The 20,373-nt window shown below is 37.6% G+C and overlaps 1 protein-coding gene across 4 annotated transcripts in view; it reads right to left on the bottom strand.

Annotated features, from left to right (window-relative positions):
- VPS13C (vacuolar protein sorting 13 homolog C) overlaps positions 1-20,373 on the bottom strand; it is a 202,931-nt gene that overhangs the window by 164,278 nt on the left and 18,280 nt on the right. For 2 of the 4 annotated variants that reach the window (XM_080660478.1, XM_080660480.1), the window contains exons 3-6: positions 19,139-19,181; positions 14,787-14,882; positions 13,059-13,160; positions 8,114-8,176 (exon numbers count right to left, since the gene is read on the bottom strand). In XM_080660478.1, coding sequence (XP_080516604.1) covers positions 8,114-8,176; positions 13,059-13,160; positions 14,787-14,882; positions 19,139-19,181 — 304 coding nt within the window. The remainder of the gene's footprint in view (positions 1-8,113; positions 8,177-13,058; positions 13,161-14,786; positions 14,883-19,138; positions 19,182-20,373) is intronic. The other 2 variants (XM_080660479.1, XM_080660481.1) reach the window with 1 other exon arrangement.

Raw genomic sequence — 20,373 nt, 5'->3', positions numbered from 1 at the left:
GTTATATACTAGTATATTTGAAAGAATGTACATGAAATTTAGCTTGAAATATTAAATTTGTTCTTCCTCGATACTTTAAAGCAAATTGTCCTTCCATTACAAAAACTAAGAACCAAACCCTGTATTACAAGAATAAGACCCTGAGTTTCAAGAAGAAAAGACTTAATAAATACATAACAGAATGTGGACTTTGCTATTACCAGTATTACTTGTCATAGTGATGGTCCCTAAATATTTATCATTCATAAATAAAACATTTAGAAAAAGACTGAGTTCTTGACAAAATACCATTTGAAAAGAAACAAAAAGGAAAGCCAGAGTAGGCTTGAAAATGGCCAGAACAGCTTTCAGAGACAGAGGGTCAGCTGACTGGGTTTAGACTCTCCCATATTTGTTCTTCTCACCTGAGCTCCCTATTTTATTCCTGATTTCACATTTGTTCTAGCATCATGTTGCACCGTTGATCTCAATGTTAAATGCACCATGTTTAAACCTCTCCAAATAACTTCAAAATCTGAGTGCTACACAGTTCTTTAGAGAAAGTTTCTATTTTTAATCTGATAAATAATAAATTTATGATTCTCAATCACTCTTTAAAGCAGGTCTCAAATATTTTGATCTCAAATAAAATTTTTATTGGTGTGGATTACAACTATTGATATTTCCATACTAGAAATGAAAACTGAGAAATTTTTAAAATATTTATTAATTTTTGAAAACCATTACCTAATAATATGGTTAACATATATTTATGAAAACTAACTATATTTGCCAAACGAAAGGTTGTAGTGAGGCAAATGAAATGATTTTACATTCTTACAAATCTCTTTAATGACTGGCTTAGAAGACAGCTTGAGTTGCATATATGTTTTTGCCCTAGATCTGGTGAAATATCTTATTTAGATTGAAGTACATGAAGGAAATCTGAACTACAAATATGTAATAGTGAAAGGGATAAACATCTTTTCATGGCCTTTTCATGAAATTATAAATACTGTACCCAAACTCAACAAGTGGTAGTTTCTTAAAGATTAGTTTCATCTTAAATTCTGAAACTTTATCAATAAATTTTTCATCCAAATTAAAATCAATTGGTCTACTTTGCACTTTTAATGGATTTTTACACATGCCTGATTTTTTATCATGCACTGGTAATATGGAAATACTACTTCATTGAACTATGCAAATCTTCCGAATGATGAGTCATTTCATTATTTAGTATCAAAAATCACATTTATTAACATTGCTAACAATCTCATCAGAAAAGTCTTTAAGTACTAGGAAGCTGTCAAGCTCTAGGTGGCAAATACAAGTTTCCAAATAATTCTAATCTTTGCTCAAAAGCTCAAATTTTATCATGACAAACATTGTCAACTGTTTTCCTTGAATTTGTTTTACTGAAGTATCTACCAAACACCCAAATCTAAATGGTCAATCATTCTTTCAAGTAAAATGGTTTTCCCTGAAAAAAGAAACCAGTTCAGCTAGGAATACAAACAACTATACAAGTACCTTTCTTTCAGACAATTATCCTACTTCAGTGTGTATAAGTGCTTTATGCATACTTCCTCTTTTGTCACATGAAATATTAAAGATACACATAATCAAGAGCTGAGGTTTATTAAAATTTTCCTACTTCATCAGGAGCATTCATAAGTAAAATTGGGGGGGAGGGGTATTTAATTTCATTTAGTTTTCTACTGTGAGTGCATGGTAATCAACAATACAATAGCTACTAGTACTGTTTGGTGCCACTGCCTTGATTCATGCTAAGGAACCCAGTAATTTTACTCATCATTAACCTTTGCACCATCAGCACCAAAGTCAACACAGTGAAAAATCAAATAATGCCTTAGTATTATTATGAAAACAGTTTTGAATTTTTAAGAGCCATGGTTCTAAAACTGAAAAAAAAAATGACATCAAATAAGAAGGAATATATATTTTAAAAATTAAAAGATGAAAGGATCATAAAGTACACATTAAGTTACAGCCAATTAAATGAAGATATCATCAACAAAATTATTTTCATTTCAGAATCATCAATATTCCAGGTCTATTTTGTACCAGGCTAAGGTATCTTTCTTGAAAAAAACAGGAAACTCTGAATCAATTAGGTATTCCTTTATAGCAACCTTTATGTTAGGGTTGTTTTTTCTTTAATGATACTATCCAATGATTCTGTTATACATTTAAACTAGAGGCCCAGTGCACGAAATTCATGCACGGGTAGGTTCCCTAGGCCTGGCCGGCGATCAGGGCCAATCGGGGCCTTCCTTCATTCCACACTGCCCCCTGGTGGTCAGTACACATCATAGTGAGCGGTCGAACTTCCAGTAGGTCAAACTCCAGAGGGGACAATTTCTATATTAGGCTTTTATTATATAGGATGAGCCACTGGAATTCATTTGTATCTTGGAGGCAGGTTGCTCCTAGTAGGATTAGATAACACTGCCCATGGCAGACTACAGAAAGATGGTCCAATTATAACCAACAAAATCGGACAAGGAGACATAGTATCTCCATGCTAAAACATACAATCTTCTAAGACTAAATCATGAAGAAATAGAAAACCTGAATAGATCAATTACTAGTAAGGAAATTGAATCTGTAATAAAAAAAGAAAAAACTCCCAACAAACAGAAGTCTAGGACCAGATGGCTTCCCTAGTGAATTCTATCAAATATTCAAAGAAGATTTAATACCCATCCTCCTCGAACTCTCTAAAAAAAATTCAAAAGGAGGGTGTGCTCCCATGCTCATTTTACAAAGCCAATATTAACCTGATACCAAAACCAAAAAAGACACCACACACACACACAAAAATTATAGACCAATATCTCTGATGAACACAGATGCAAAAATCCTCAAAAAAATATTAACAAACTAAATTCAGCAATACATTAAAAGGATAATACACCATTACTGAGTGGGATTTATACAAGCATGAAAGCATGGCTCAACATCCACAAGTCAATCAATGTCTTACATTACATTAACAAAATTAAGGGTAAAAATCATATGATCATTTCAATAGATGCAGAAAAAGCATCTGACAAAATTCCACATTCATTTATGATTTAAAAAATACTCGTAATAAATTGGTATAGACAGAACATACCTCAACATAATAAAGGCCATATATAACAAGTTGACAGCTAACATCATACTCATTGTTGAAAAGCTAAAAGCTTTCCCCTTAAGACCAGGGACATTACAAATTCACCACTCTTACTCAACATAGTAACTATTGGAAGTTCTAGCCAGAGCAATTAGGCATGACAAAGAATAAAAGGCATCCATATTGAAAAGAAAGACTCTATTGAACAAAATAAACTAACAAACAAAATATAAAGACTCATAGAGAACAGACAAACAGCTGTCAGAGGGGAGGGAGGTTGCAGGCTGGATGAAAAAGGTGAAGGGATTAAGCAAAAACAAAACAAAACAAAACTCACTGACACAGACAACAGCATGGTGATTAGCAGAGGGGAAGGGGGATGGGGTGATAGGAGTGGGCACAGCGGGGATAAATGTTGATGGAAGGAGACTTGACTTGGGGTAGTGACACACAATACTATATACAGTTGATGTATTATAGAACTGTACACCTAAAACCTATATAATTTTATTAACCAATTTCACCCCAATAAAATAACAATTTTTAAAAGAAAAACTCACTAATTGCTGATAACGTTTTCATAATATAAAAAACACTTAAAGACTCCACCAAAAGAACTGTTAAAACTAATAAACAAATTCAGTAAAGCTGCAGGATACAAAATCAATATGTAAAAATCTGTTGTGTTTGTATACAATAACAATGAACTATTAAAAAGGTAAATTAAGAAAACAATCTCATTTATAATTGCATCAAAAAGAATACAATACCTAGGAATAAATTTAACCAAGGAGGTGAAAGACCTGTGCACTGAAAAATATAAGACACTGATGAAAGAAAATAAAGAAAAGATATTCCATGCTCAGGGATTGGAAAACTTAATATTATAAAATTGTTCATATTACCCAAAGCAAGCTACAGATGTCATGCAATCCCCATCAAAATTCCAAAGGCATTTTTAACATGAAATACAATACTAAATTTTTTATGAAAACAAAAAAGAGAAAGAAAAACAAAGCTGGAGGCATCATACGCCCTGATTTCAAATTGTATTACAAAGCTATAAGAATTTTTAAAAATATGGTATTAGCATAAAAACAGACACACAGATCAATGAAACAGAATAAAGAGTCCAGAAATAAACCCACACATATATGGTCAATTAATTTATGACAAAGAAGGCAGGAATATACAATGGGGGAAAACAGTCTCTTCAATAAATTTTGCTGTGAAAACTGAACAGCCACATGCAAAAAAAAAAAAAGAAATTAGACCCCTATCTTAAACCATATACAGAAATTATCTCAAAATGGATTAATGACTGAAATGTAAGACAGAAACCATAAAACTCATAAAAGAAAATGTAGGTGTTGCTCTTTGCAATATTTCTTTTTTCTGATTCCAAAGACAATGGCAACAAAAGCAAAAATAAACAAATAGGACATCAAATTTAAAACTTCTACAGAACAAAGGAAACCATCAATGAAATAAAAAGGCAGCCTACTAAACGGGAGAAGGTATTTGCAAATCATATATCTGGTAAGGGGTTAATATCCAAAATATATAAAGAACTCATACAGTTCAATAACAGAAAAACAACAAACAAACAATCCAATTAAAAATGGGTAGAGAATCTAAATAGGCATTTTTCCAAAGAAGGCACAGATGGCCAACAGGCATATGCAAAAATGTTCAAATCACTAATCAACAGGAAAATGTGAAACAAAGCCACAATGAAGTATCATCTCACACCTGTCAGAATTGCTATTATCAAAAGGACTAGAGGCCCAGTGCACGAAATTTGTGCACGGGGGGGTGGAGGGGGTTCCTCAGCCTGGCCTGCACCCTCTCCAATCTGGGATCCCTCTCACAATCCAGAACCACTGGCTCCTAAGCACTCACCTGCCTGCCTGCCTGATGCCCCTAACTGCTCCCCTGCCGGCCTGATGGCCCTAACTTCTCTCCCCTCCTGACCTGATTCCCCTAACTTCCTAACTGCTGTCCCCTACCAGCCTGATCCACCTAACTGCTCTCCCCTCATTGTCTGATCCCCCTAACTGCCTATCTGCTCTCCCCTCCTGGCCTGATCCCCCTAACTGCCTATCTGCTCTCCCCTCCTGGCCTGATCCCCCTAACTGCCTATCTTCTCTCCCCTCCTGGCCTGATTCCCCTAACTCCCTATCTGCTCTCCCCTCCTGGCCTGATCCCCCTAACTGCCTATCTGCTCTCCCCTCCTGGCCTGATCCCCCTAACTCCCTATCTGCACTCCCCTCCTGGCCTAAACCCCCTAACTGCCCATCTGCTCTCCCTTCCTCTCCGCACTTTCAGACCCCAGCGTAGCAGTGCTGAGAGCTCTCCACCGAGGCCCCGCCCCCGTCCTGACACCCCTCATCCCCCTCCAGGCAGGGCAGTGCGGCAGGCCTGTGCGTGCCTCCGCCAGGGGAGCCATCCCCATCCTGACGCTCCCCGTGGGCCTGCGCACCTCCACCAGGGGAGGGGCCGCCCCTGGCGGCAGTCTCATGTCCTGGTGGCGCAAGTCCCTGCCCCCGTCACCCGCCCACCAGCTCCTGCCTGCACATGCCTCCATCGAGAGCGGCCTCCGCCTCTGAGGGAGCATGACATTAGCGCTGGGCAGGCCTGCATGTGCCTGCACTGGGGGCAGAAGTCCCCTCCCCGGCCCCACCCACCAGCTCCTGTGTACGCGCAGCCTGTTGACTGGTCATGACTGGGACACCATTAGGACCAATTAGCATATTACCTCTTTATTATATAGATAAGAAATAACAAGTATTAATAAAGGTATAGTTAAAAGGAAACCTCCTGCACAGTTGGTGGGAATGTAAATTGGTGCAGCCACTGTTGAAAACAGCCTTAAGGTTCCTTAAAAAAGTAAAAACAGAACTACCATAAGACCCAGCAATTCCACTTCTGACTATTTATCTGAAAAAAATCAACAACAACAACACTAATTTGAAGAGATATGTGCACCCCTATGTTCACTGTATCATTATTTACAATAGCCAAGATATGGGAAGAACCTAAATGTTCACGATGAATGGATGGAAAATGTCCTGGATGTGCTGGATGAATAGATAGAAAAGACATGGTATATATATACAATGGGATACTACTCAGCCAAGAAAAATAATGAAATCTTGCCATTTGCAACATGGATGGATATTGAGGGTATTTTGCTAAGTGAAAAAATTCAGACAGAGGAAGACAAATACAATCAAACCTCGGTTCTCCAACATTTCCCATCTCAAACAATTTGGTTCTCCAAGTTGCTCACAGAAAAAATGTCTTGGTTGTTGACCAAAACGTCAGTTTTCGACCTGACAACCCTTTCATGCTTATACCTCAGCATGACAAAAAGCATCTCTCAGGCAACAAACAAAGGACAGAATGCTTTTGTTGCTGGGAAATCAATGATTAGCACAATTTTAACCCTTTGTACGCCATAAGTGTCTATAGATGCAAGCGGCAGACCTTCCCCACACGCCATGCGCGTCTAAAGCCGCAAACCTCACATATCAACTCTGGTCACCCAATTTTAAAATCAGACTTGTTAGTGACATCTCTGGGTTTGTAAAGAAAATTTGGTAACTTAAATTCGTAAATATTCCAGTGCATATGTAAGAAATTCCAATTTCATCCCGTTTTGGACACATGGCAGTTAACTGGTTAAAGCATAAAGAGGCCATCAAGGGTGCTAACGTTGCTAAGGGTATGAAAGTGCTCACAAACCTACAATCACAGGCAACTGAACAGGTAGAAAAACTTGTTGATTGGATAAATGAAAAGCAGTTAGCAAGTGATAGCGTTTCTGAGGCAGTGACATATGAAAAATTCCTTTAAAGCTAGTAGAGAGTGGTTTGATAAATTTAAGAAGTGTTTATTTATAAATTAAACAGTACATTAGACATGTACTGTATATAAGAAAGGTTAAAACAGGGAATCATTTGGGGGTCTGGAAGGAATTCAATTTACATTATTTCTTTTTTAAAATATATTTTTACTGATTTCAGAGAGGAAGGGAGAGGAAGAGAGAGATAAAAACATCAGTGATGAGAGAGAATCATTGATTGATCGGCTGCCTCCTACATGCCCCCAATTGGGGATCAAGACCACAACCCTGGTATGTGCCCTGACCAGGAATTGAACTGTGACCTCCTGGTTCATAGGTTGATGCTCAACCACTGAGCCATAACCAGCCAGGCTCAATTTACATTATTTCTAATGGGGAAAAATGATTCAGTTTTCGAACAAATAGCTTCTCAATCAGCCTTCCAGAATGAATTAAGTTCAAGAAACGAGGTTCCACTGTACAATATTTCTCTTATATGTAGAATATTACAAAAAAATAATAATAAAAGAACAAAAAACTCATAGATACAGAGAACATGGTGGTTGCCATATGGAAGGAGAATTGGGGGGGATGAAATGGGTAAAGGTGGTCAAAAGGTATAAACTTCCAGGTATGAAATAAATAAGTCATGGGGATGTAATGCACAGCATGGTGACTAAAGCAAATATTAAAGTTGCTAAGAAAGTAAATCTTACTAGTTCTCTTCAGAAGAAAAATAAAATTTTTGTAAATTCATATGGTAATGGATGGTGACTGGACTTACTGCAGTGATAACTTTGCAGTGGACATAAATGTTGACTCATTATGTTGTACACCTGAAACTAATAGAATGCTGTGTTTCTATTATACTTTAATTTTTTAAAAATTAGGAAAAAAATTTTAAATGTTATCTATAGATCAAACTTCAAGCTTCACAGAGCAGTGAACTCTGTTTTACCCCATGAACATTCAGCATGACTGTGGAAGGTAGCGGAAAAGAAATGATGGTAAAACGGAAAAACATGAATTACATTTTCATATTTTCTAAAAGATGGCACGTCATCAAATGGGCTCCACTAAAAGTACATGCATGGATAAAAATATAAATTTTATATAGCTGAATATAATTAACCATGCATACCCACCAGGCTTGATGTCCTTGTAAACAAAGTTTTCCAAGCCATATATGAACTCCCCTGAATGTGCGCCTGCATCCGCATGGCAGCAATAATCAAAATGCAAAGCATTTAAAAACACCTTTAATTTCACATGTAAAACATCTAAACTTAATTCAAAGAATTAGAAGTCATGTAACAGAACAAGTAAAATTCAGTAAAACTATACTTCTTTTTTATAAAAACTGGTATTTCTAAGGTAACATTCAATGACAACGTTTTAATTCTTTGAACATACAAACTTTTTTCATAGTATTAAAACAAAAATTCTTAATAATTAAAATTGTAACAATTTCAAATTAAGCAAGACAGACAAATATGAATTATGGCTAATGTCTCATTAAATTACTTGACAAATTTTTAAACAGATCAAGTCTGTTATTTTGGTTCCCTTTTGACTACCACTTTGCCCATTTTCAGAATAAAATATTTTCATATTTGTACAATTTTAGTCAGCTGAAATTAACTCACTTTACTGTCTGAATCCTTCCTATGCATATGGTGACTAGGTAGTACCATCTCCCATTTCCCACCCTGAATCCAGCCTAGACAAAGCAAGTTTAACTTTCCTAAAATAGCTCTAATCAATCAAGTCACTCCCTGAATTTTTAAAGAAAGAAAAAGGGGCAAGTTACTGACTCTCCCACTGGCTAGATGAATATCCATTACTCACAGTTAAACATATAGGAGCTAGAGCCAGACTGGATTCAAATTCTAACTCCGTATCATTTTCTAGCTGTGTGACATGGAACAAGTTATTTAACTTTCAGCTTTTTCAAATATTAAATGGGAATAATAACAGCTTTTAAATCATAGAGTTATGACAGTTAAATGAGTCAATTCCTATAAATTGTGTTGGTGACTGACAAACAGCAAATGCTCAATAAATGTTAGCTGCTATCATAGTCATTATCATTATCATAGCATTCAAATATCTAAAAATTTACCTAAACATAGCTTTCTAACTTACCTGTAACTACACTCTATCAAACTCCCAAATTCTTAGCTGTTCACATACATGCTCTATACTTGTCCACCATCACTGTCCCCTCTACCTAGAATGCCCTCTCTCCATTCTCATCCTTTAGGCACAGCTGAAATATATACCTTCAGTGTCTATGTGATCTCTTTGACTAAGCATATGTCCATTCTGAACACCCTTAACACTCTATCTGTATTTCTTTGATGGGACCCAACACTTTCTCATATTGATTATTATGCATGTCTTATTTTCCCAACTACTGTGTAACGTTGTGGACAGTAGGATCCAGGGATTTTCCAACAATGTGTGGAGCAGATTAGCATCAGACTTCTCAAAAGTACCTGTAAGCTAAAAGGTATTGCTTTCTAAACTCTAATTTTAAACCTAGGATTCTATCTCCTGCCAAATCAAACAAGTGTGGAAGAAATGCCGGTGGTCTTGATCCAGCATCTAGAAGGGTTCAGCAATCTGGAGAAGGCACTGTGCATAAATTAAATAAGAGTCCAGAGACGAAACATAATTTTGAAAGGCATTATAGGGAGTCAGAGAAGACTTAGCTAAAGGAACTAAGTTCTCCTTGTCTCAGGACCCCCTTGCTTTTTATTAACACAACTTGTCCTAAGGCAAGGTGGAGATATACACTTCAAAGGCCAGGGTTTATATACAGAAGCATTGTCAAATTGGAAGAATTACGTTCAGGTGTTTGGCCAGGAGGAGGCAATAACATGTAGATTAAGGTGCCCTCAGCTGTCTGGCAGCAAGCAATCAATTTATGCATCCTTTTCAGGTTTGGGGAATGCCTTTAGCCAGGGATCCTCAAACTTTTTAAACAGGGGGCCAGTTCACTGTCCCTCAGACCGTTGGAGGGCCGGACTATAGTTTAAAAAAAAACAACTATGAACAAATTCCTATGCGCACTGCAGGCCCGGGATGAGTCGGCTGCTAAGCAGGACAGGCAGCGGGCTGGATAAATGTCCTCAGCGGGCCGCATGTGGCCCGTGGGCCTTAGTTTGAGGATGCCGGCCTTTAGCCATTCCCAGATGATTCAGCCCTGCTGACATGCTGGAATTGCCTTCAGGCATGGAAGCAAAATACAAAGACTCTCAGACTTGAAAGAATTTTAAAACTAAATCCAGTGCATCCTTTCTTAAAAGTTGTTATATATGATCCAACCACGAACAAAGTAACAGAAGAACAAAAGGCAAGAGACCCGGGAAATATTAATGAAATACAGAAGAGGGATGAAGACCAGTCCCAAGATGACAACTGTGTAGCAGGACTAAAAACAACTCCCAATTCAACTGGAGATCTCCATGAGAAAAAGGGAAGAGGGGAGGGAACCAATAGATGGGTTTCGGCAATTGGAAATAATGATAGTCATATAACAGATTTCAAATACCCTGTAAAAAAAATTAAACTCAAGTTTACATAAAAGACTAAGAAGCAAATAAAAAAAATTTACAAATTCAAGGGGAAAACCAGTTGCAAAAAGAAAATATAAGCATAGTACATCATTTGACCTATGCAGTGACAATACTGTCAAAGTAATGTAAATTTTTACTAGTAATTGGCCAAAAATTGTGAAATAACCATATTTTGGAAAAAAAAATGGAGGGGAATTTAGGGTAAAAGGAGATGGTAAGCTCCTTGACTATCATAATAGAAAATCCCAGGTAATGCCTTACATTAATAACGTAGATAGTGGCAGAATGTTAACATTCCTAAAATGATGGTTCCCTCTAAGGAGTGAGTCTAAAGGATAGAGAAGGGTGAAACTGGGGACTGAGATTTTTCATCAGAAGTCTTTTTGGCAAAACTATTTGATTACAAAATGTGTTTTTTATTACTTTGATAAATTTAACATTTTAAATACAGAATCTACAGCATTTGAGAATCTTTTGGCCTCGCTAGAAATTTAATCTTTTATTTTATAGTAGCCCTTCAGAGAAAATAAACTCTCCACAATGAAATAAAAAGAAAAATATCAAGGAGTTTATTTTTACAATTACACAAATTCTCTAGAAATAAACTCATAGTTGTATTTCAATGCCCTTATTTCCCCACATGATAGTGGACCACATTCTATTTTACAAAATAAAACAAACTAAGTAAAAACACTTTTTTACAGCAGATTAGCATGAGCACTTTGTTTTCATTTTTATCATCTGCTGCTTAGAACTGATTCATTTTCTCTTCTCCCCTGAGTCTCTATACATGTGTAATGGTGTTTTTGTGCTTTTAAAATCAAAAGGTAATTGGGAAATAATAAGTCTGAAAAATAAACTATAGTATTTAAGTAATAACTATTAATTAATAATGGTGAAATGTGAAGTATCAGAAGGACCAAGGTTGTCTTTTATCATCACATGAATAATCTATACGAATAAAAGCCTATGTGGTCGTCACACTCTCACGCCGTAACAATCCATCACCAGGAAGCTGCCATCACCAGGCAGGTGGGCAGGGCTGCGTGCACAGCGAGGCATGCACAGGTGGGCGGGGACTTAACGCTGCGTGTGTGCCGTGGAAGCGGGTCCGGCGACTCCGCGCAGAGCCAGCCTACCTCTTTGGGGCAATCCATCAAGGAGCCCCGGATGGGTGGGCGGGGCCTACCTCTTTGGGGAGATTGAACGTGGGGCTCCCACACTGTGAGAGGGCACAGGCCAGGCTGGGGGAAACACCCCCCGAGTGCACAAATTTCGTGCACCAGGCCTTTAGTATTTTATAAAGAAGATGTGACCCATATTCATACAAACTAGAAAAAAATTTACATGCAGTCAAGATAATTAAATGTATTCCTTGACAATGAAAGAAAAATAATCTCTGGCAACATATTTCCCCAATTCTAAACTCATATCTTTTATCTACTGAATATTTTTCTGACAAATCTAATATAATAATGTTAAAACTGAGTTTTACTTTCTGAATTTCAGTTCTATCCCAACAAAACCTAAGTTTTATCTTCCAAGAAGATACAATGTAATTATTATATACTAGGGATCAAGCCCTCAACCCGGACATATGCCCTGACTGGTAATCAAACCATGACCTCCTGATTCATAGGTCAAAGCTCAACCACTGATCCACACCAGTTGGGCATAAAAAACAAATTTTAATGAGCAATCTATTTTAAAGATAGATTTCTTATGGATTCAGTTAGATGTCAGCAGATTAAACTAAGAAATCTTATTATATCCAAACTAGGAGCCCAGCACACAATTCAAAATCACGTGGCACTGCCCACCCTCGAGTCGCTGCCCCGCACTCAAGTCGCCGGTAAGGCCTTGCCTCACTCCCCAGGCCCCACAGCAGCCGCGGCCGCTGCCAGTCCGGCCCTGCCTCCCTCTCCGGCCCTTAAAGCAGCCGTGGCCACTGCTGATCAGGCCCTCCTCCAGCACAGGCGTGTGGAGGTCCCTGCCGCCCTGCCCCTGACACTGCGCATGCAACCCCCTCCTGTCTGGTCGACCCGTTATGGCAGTGGTCGGCAAATTGCAGCTCGCGATTAGTACATTATTAAAATGTTTTTTAAGTGTTTTTCCCTAAGGCAGTGGTCGGCAAACTCATTAGTCAACAGAGCGGCAAACCGCGGCTCACGAGCCAGTTTGCCCACCACTGCGTTATGGTGTCCCAGTTAACCAGCATATTCCTCTATTATATATATAGATATTTCCGTTATTTCTAACTCAGCAGTTGTCATACCTTTTAAGAGAGACCAAAGAGAAATGTCTTAGCAGTGAGATAAAACAGTCACAGAAAAATGTGAGTCATTAAAATATTTATCATCAATATTTTGAGATGATTTTAAAAGAAGATTCTTTCTTTGAAACTACAGTTTATGAAGGTTTATGAAAGCTTCCTATTTACAGTGCACTGAATATATCTAAAATATAGGTATATCTACGTTTATCTAGAACATAAACATATAGTACCTACCTTTCTCTGCTGCCTTTTGAAGGGCTTCTTCAATTCGGGATAGCTCTTTCTGTTTAATATCTTGCAAAGACTTTTCTTCTTTTTCAGCATCATATTTAATACCTAAAAATATACAGTTAATTCACAAATAAAGAAATGCAATTAATAAGTAAATAGGAAAAGTTCAGCCTCATGACTGTGTGTGTGTGTGTGTGTGTGTGTGTGTGTGTGATGTGTCATTTTTTGTAAGTAAAAGAACAGTTATGGTCTTTAGATTAGTTTTATTAAAAGTTTACCATAAGTGATTTCTATTTATTGACAAACTTATATCAAAAAGGAAATGAGGGGAAAATGAAATTAAAAGGGAGAAAAAAAGATATGAAAAAGGAAAAGTGGGGAAAAGCTGAGTAGAAAAGTAAAAGAAAGAAGCAGGGAGAGGGCAGAAAATGTCAGAAAAAGTACAGTTATTATATCTGAGTGGTAAAACTGTAACTACAAAAAACATACAATATCTAATATCAGCTGGTATCAGTACAGATTGATAAGAAGTCTTATAGAAAGTAATTTATGATTATGAATCAATATCAACAATCATGAATATATATATCCTTTTTATCTAGTAATCTCATTTTTGATCATGTATCCTAATGAAAGAATAAAAATGGCGCTGTAATAGTAAAAACAGCAGGCAGCCCACAATGAAATATCATACAGCCTTTTAAAACTCTCACTATTATCATGAAAATTGAAACATATCAAAGTATATAAAGTGAAAAAGCCAGATCTATGTAGTATATATAATGTGATAATGTTATATCAAATCAAGTATGTATGTGGTAAAGACTGGAAAGCAAAAAAAACAAAAAAAAATTTTGTTTTATAGTTGTAAAAATATAACAATTTTCCCCTAAAATATCCAAACTGTCCTAACATTATATTGTCCTTATAACTGAAAAAACATTAGTAATGAAAAGTATTACTTAAATAAACACCACTGCTTTAAAACATTCATTAAAATATTAAAATACTATAATTTATAATTTAAGAATTACCTCTTTTGCATGCATTTTTGAGAGAATATTAATTCAAAATCAGAAGCAACAAAATGGGGGAAATTTTTTTCCAATATTGAAATCCATAGATTAACACATCAGTGCATTTTTAAAATATCACTTCATTTCATTCCCCCAGCATAAATCTGCCTAATGCATCTTAACTTAATAGAAAGCCTTAGTTGCAAAATAATTATTCATACAGAATAGAATCAATCTAACAAATGATTTAAATTATTATTTCCAACAACATAAAAATATTTTATACTAGAGGCCCAGTGCACGGGATTCGTGCACAGGTGGGGAGCGTGGCCTGTGGGGTTGGCCCGCTGTGGGAGCGCCGCTCATCCCAGTAAGCCAAGCAGCACTCCCGCTGTGGGAGCACACTGACCACCAGGGGGGAGCTCCTGCATTGAGTATCTGCGCCCTGGTGGTCAGTGCACATCATATCAACTGGTTGACCGGTCGTTCTGATCGTTCCGCCATTCGGTCACTGGGCTTTTATTATATAGGATACAAATGTGGTGATATATAAGTGGGTGTACATGTAAAATGTACATAATTATGTGCATATGTAGGTATATGATTTCTTTATTTAAATTATCTTCTTTTTTACTAAACATATAAAATAGTTAACCCAGGTCACATTCCATTTCACTGTGATATTACTGAATGATTACAGCCTAAAGTAACATACTTGCTCCAGGAACAACAAGCAGGTATAATCCTTCCAGAGTCGCAACAACTGCTTCTCCATAAAGATTCTTCCAAGGAATCTTCAAAGTTAATTTATCTGAAGAAACATAATTTCAAACTTAAATTCTTATTTGGCTGCTCAAAAAGATATACATTTCTCACTTTCCATTAAGAGGAAAAAGTATAACAAAACCATTCATGCATATAGTAAGTATATCATTCAGAAAAAAATGAAAAAATTTCAACATTAAAGATTACAAAGATCTTTTCCATATTATATTACTTTTAGAGGTGACTATTCACATTATGCTTTATACTTTTCAAACTTTGGTAACTATTATTTTATTTAATATTCCAATTGTAAGAAGAATGAGGCAGCTATTACTTCAATTCTTTAAAAAAAAAAAAAAAGAAAGGAAACTCAGTCCCTGAGTTAACTGCCTAAGACCACCAAAGTCATCAGTGAGGATGCTGGAATGAGAAATTTCTCATAGCACTGTTTTTTCTGATATATTTTCTCAGGCAAGGGAAACAAAAGAAAAACAAATAAATGGGACTACATCAAACTAAAAAGTTTTGCACAGCAAAGAAAACATCAACAAAACAAAAAGGGAACCCACAGTATAAGAGAACATATTTGCCAATGATTCATCTGATATGGGGTTAATTTTCAAAATATATAAAGAACTAATACAACCTAATACCAGAAAAACAAACAATCCAACTAAAACATGGGCAAAGGGGGAGAAACCAAGATGGCAGCATAGGTAAGCACCTAAACTGCTGCCTCGCACAACAATTTCAAAACTACAACGAAAAGACAGAACGGACATCATCCAGAACCACAGGAAGGCTGGCTGAGTGGAAATTCTACAACTAGAAGAAAAGAGGAAAGCTCACAGAAAATCAGAGGAGCAGCAAAGGAGGGCTGAGGTACGGAGACGTACACGCAGAGAGGAAGGGAGACTGAGTGCCTGGCTGACTTTCTCTGGCGGGAGGGGAAAGGAAGCTCCCGACTGCACTGAACCCCAGTTCTGACTGCACTGAAACCCAGTTCTGGGCGAAACCCCGTGGACCCAGGCTCATACAGGGGGAGTCTGGACTGTCAGGTAGAGAAAAAGGCACACGGAGACTCGGAGATCCGGGGGAGCCGCGGCGGGTCTGAAGGCTCTCACAGAGAAAGCTGAATGCGGAGGTTGCCGCAGGCATTCCCTAGCAGAAGGGAGTCGGAAGCTCCTGACTGCACTGAACCCTAGTTCCGACTGAACTGAACCTCAGTTCCAGGCGAGCCCCTGGGGACCCACGCTCTTACAGGGGGAATCTGGACTGTCAGGCGGAAACTCAGGGGAGTCACGGAAGGCAGAGGTCTGGAGGCGCGCGAAGGCAGGGCTGACGAAAAGCCAAGACTGTCTGCTCTGCCCTGAGACTCCACCCCATCCAAGCTGAGCACAGAGGCTTTTGCAATTTTGCAAGTCTAATCCTATAAGGCTGTCTCCAACACCGAACTTCTCCCAGCGTAGACACAGCTGATCCTCACAGCCAACTGGCCTGCAGGTCTATTCCTCCCAGTGATACCAACAGCAATCAAAACTTAACTACAACAAGGCTGTACACACAGTCCACAAAGGGGTGCACCAAGAGTGTCCACCTCAGGTTAACTGGGGAGGCCGACCCACTGGGCCATATAGGAAACCTAGCACACAAATCTACCCTACCAACTCAGGGAGGCAACGAAAATGCAGAGGCAAAGAAACAGATCACAAACTAAAGAAATGGAGAAAAACAAATGACTGGATATAGAATTCAAAACCACAGTTATAAGGCTTTTCAAGAATATCCTAGAAAAGGCCGATAAATTTAGCAAGACCCTCGAAGATATGAAAAAGGACCAACTAGAAATTAAACATATACTGACTGAAATAAAAAATATTATACAGAGACCCAACAGCAAACTAGAGGAACACAAGAATCAAGTCAAAGATTTGAAATACAAAGAAGCAAAAAACACTCAACCTGAAAAGCAAAAAGAAAAAAGAATCCAAAAAGTTGAAGATAGTGTAAGAAGCCTCTGGGACAACTTCAAGCGTACCAGCATCAGAATTATGGGGGTGCCAGAATAAGACAGAGAGCAAGATACTGAAAACCTATTTGAAGAAATAATGACCGAAAACTTCCCCCACCTGGTGAAAGAAATAGACTTACAAGTCCAGGAAGCGCACAGAACCCCAAACAAGAGGAATCCAAAGACGACCACACCAAGACACATCATAATTAAAATGCCAAGGGCAAAAGACAAAGAGAGAATATTAAAAGCAGCAAGAGAAAAACAGTTAGTTACCTACAAGGGAGCACCCATACGACTGTCAGCTGACTTCTCAACAGAAACTATGCAGGCCAGACGGGAGTGGCAAGAAATATTCAAAGTGATGAATAGCAAGAACCTACAACCAAGATTACTCTACCCAGCAAAGTTATCATTCAGAGTTGAAGGTCAGATAAAGAGCTTCACAGATAAGAAAAAGCTAAAGGAGTTCATCACGACCAAACCAGTATTATATGAAATGCTGAAAGGTATTCTTAAAGAAGAGGAAGAAGAAAAAAGTAAAGAGAAAAATTATGAACAACAAATACATATCTATCAACAAGTGAACCTAAAAATCAAGTGAATTAAAAATCTGAGGAACAAAATAAACTGGTGAATATAATAGAATTAGGGGCATAGAAAGGGAGTGGACTGATAATTCTCAGGGGGAAAGGGTATGGGGGGTCCAGGAAGAGACTGGACAAAAATCGTAGTACCTATGGATGAGGACAGTGGGGGGAGGTAAGGGCAGAGGGTGGGGTGGGAACCAGGTAGAGAGGAGCTATGGGGGGACAGGGGGGAGGAGAAACAATTGTAATAATCTGAACAATAAAGATTTATTAAATTTAAAAAAATAAAAAAATAAAGAGCACCCACTTCACAGTCAAAAAATAAAATAAAATAAATTAAATAAATAAAATAAAACATGGGCAAAGGACCTAAATAAACACTTCTCCAAAGAGGACATATGGATGGTCAATAGACATGAAAAAATGCTTAAGGTCACTAATCATCACAGCGATACAAATTATAATCATCTCACACCTGTCAGCATGGCTACTATCAATAAATCAACAAACAAGTGCTAGCAAGGATGTGGAAAAAAGAGAACCCTTGTGCATTGTTGGTAGGAATGCAGACTGGTGCAGCCATTGTGGAAAGCAGTATGGCGTTACCCAAAAAAATTCAAAATGGAACTTTCTTATCACCCAGCTATTCCACTTCTGGGAATTTATCCAAAGGAACCAGAAACACTAATTCAAAAAAATATATGCACCCCTATGTTCACTGCAGCTTTATTTACAATAGCCAAGATATGAAAGTATCCAGTAGATGAGTGGATAAAAAAGCTGTGGTACATTTACATAATGGACTACTACTGGGCCATAAAAATGAAGAAAATCTTACCCTGTGTCAGCATGGATGGACCTGGAGAGCATTATGCTAAGTGAAATAAGCCAGTCAGAGTAAGACAAGTATCATGTGATTTCACTCATATGTGGAATCTAATGAACAAAATAGACTAACGAGCAAAATAGAGATAGAGTCATAAATAGAGTACAGGCTGACAGCTGTCAGGGTGGGGGGGTTAAGAGGTTAGGAAGTTGGGTGGGAGGGATAGAGCAAAAAAGATAGATAAATACATAAAAATTGTTTTCAAAATGTCCTTCCATTTTAGAGGGTAAATCTCTAGCCTACTGTCAAAATCTTCAAAATATATATGTATTACTACATCCTATATAATAAAGAATATGCAAATTGACCCTCACGCCGTAATACCGTCACAAGATGGCGGCACACACAGCGGGGGATGGGGCAACAGGGGCGGGGCTGGCAGCTGTTCCACGTAGCTTCTGCCAGGGTTCCTGCAGCCCCATGGGGGCGTTGGGGTCCCAGCAGCCACTTCCCGCGGCTTCTGCCGGGGTTTCTGTGGCCCCGCGTGTGCGCTGCGGGGGCAGCGCCAAGCAGCCGCTCCGCGTGGCCTGGAGGCAGGGCATCGGGGTGGCACTCCAGGACTCGGGGGGGTCCCATGGCTCGGGGTGGGGGGCCGAGGGGGGCTGGGGAGGGGTCCCGGGTCTCACATGATTTTGCACGACGGGTCACTAGTAATATATATTAGGTTAAGAACTACAAAAGCTCTCATCAACATAACCAAAAAAACTCTCACATTTTTATTCAAAATAAAAAAAAAGATGTTTTAGATTAAATAACACAGGAAAAATAAAACTAAAAGGACTAAAAATAAATCAAATGACGAGTGAACTACTTACCAATTTGGCCAGCCTTGACTTTAAAAGGAACATCCAATTCACTCTGCAGAGAAGAAAAAAATTTGAAAGGCATCTTAAATTATTAAACCTCTCCAAAAAATCACCTCTGTGTCATTGCTTAAATACACAACCATCTCTAAGGAAAAACATGAAATAAATTTTCTATATTTAAATAACTCATAAAGGATGTTTTATGGCTGAAACAAATAGTTTTTATTAACTTAAACTTTGACTTTGAAGAAAGAATTCATGAGAAAAGCAAAATTATAAATAAAAACAATGGAAAAAGAGTTCGTAGTTAAAGAAAGCAATTGAGTTATCTAATTGTTTTAATAAACCAAACCAAACCAGACGGAAATTCCATAAACTCTTAATAGATGAACACTGTTTATCTGAAATACTAGGATAGGAAGAGTTCCTTCACGTAAATAAGTTGAAAAAAATAACTAACCAATTCTCTCTCAAATAAAATATTTAGTAAATGAATAAATAAAACAACCTTAAAAGGAAAGGCGGATTCCCAGCATAGTGTTTACCAAATTAGCATTTACATTAGATTACTGACAATTACCAGTCAATAATAATAAACTTTTACTTTCTAGATTCCAAACCACTGAAAAGTACAAATAACTTTTTTATGCACAGAGTACTAAACAATAACTGATATTCACAATGATCACTTGAGTTCTTATAATTATTAAAAATTGAACCAATAACAGTAGCCTTTCTGTTAGGTGTACCTTAGTATATACTAATACGGTGGAACCTCAGTTCTCAAACTTAATTCATTCCAGAAGGCTGTTTGAGAAGCAATTTATTCAAAAATCAAATCATTCTTTCCCATTCGAAATATAAATTTAATTAATTCATTCCAGACCCTCAAATGATTCCATTTTAACCTTTCTTAAATACACGTCTAATGTACTGTTTAATCTATGAACAAACACTTCTTTTCTTAAATTTAACAAACCATCCCCTACTAGCCTTAAACAAATCACTTTCAGCACTCATTCTAGGGGTGTCTTTCAGAAGGTCAGTATGCAGCATCTTCTCTTGCTATAACTGGCTAACTACTTTTTGTTTATCCAAATCAACAACAGTTTTCTACCTCTTCAATTGCCTGTAATTATTGTTTCTTTCACACCATTAGCAATGTTAGCACTCTTGATGCCCTCTTTATGTTTTAAAATTGTGCTAATTGTCCATTTCACCAGCAACAAAAGCAAACAAACACA

Source organism: Plecotus auritus, assembly GCF_963455305.1.
Source record: "Plecotus auritus genome assembly, chromosome: 1".
NCBI classification, from domain to species: Eukaryota; Metazoa; Chordata; class Mammalia; order Chiroptera; family Vespertilionidae; genus Plecotus; species Plecotus auritus.
Note: the sequence above shows the minus strand (reverse complement) of the source record. Positions and strands in the feature narration are given on the sequence as shown.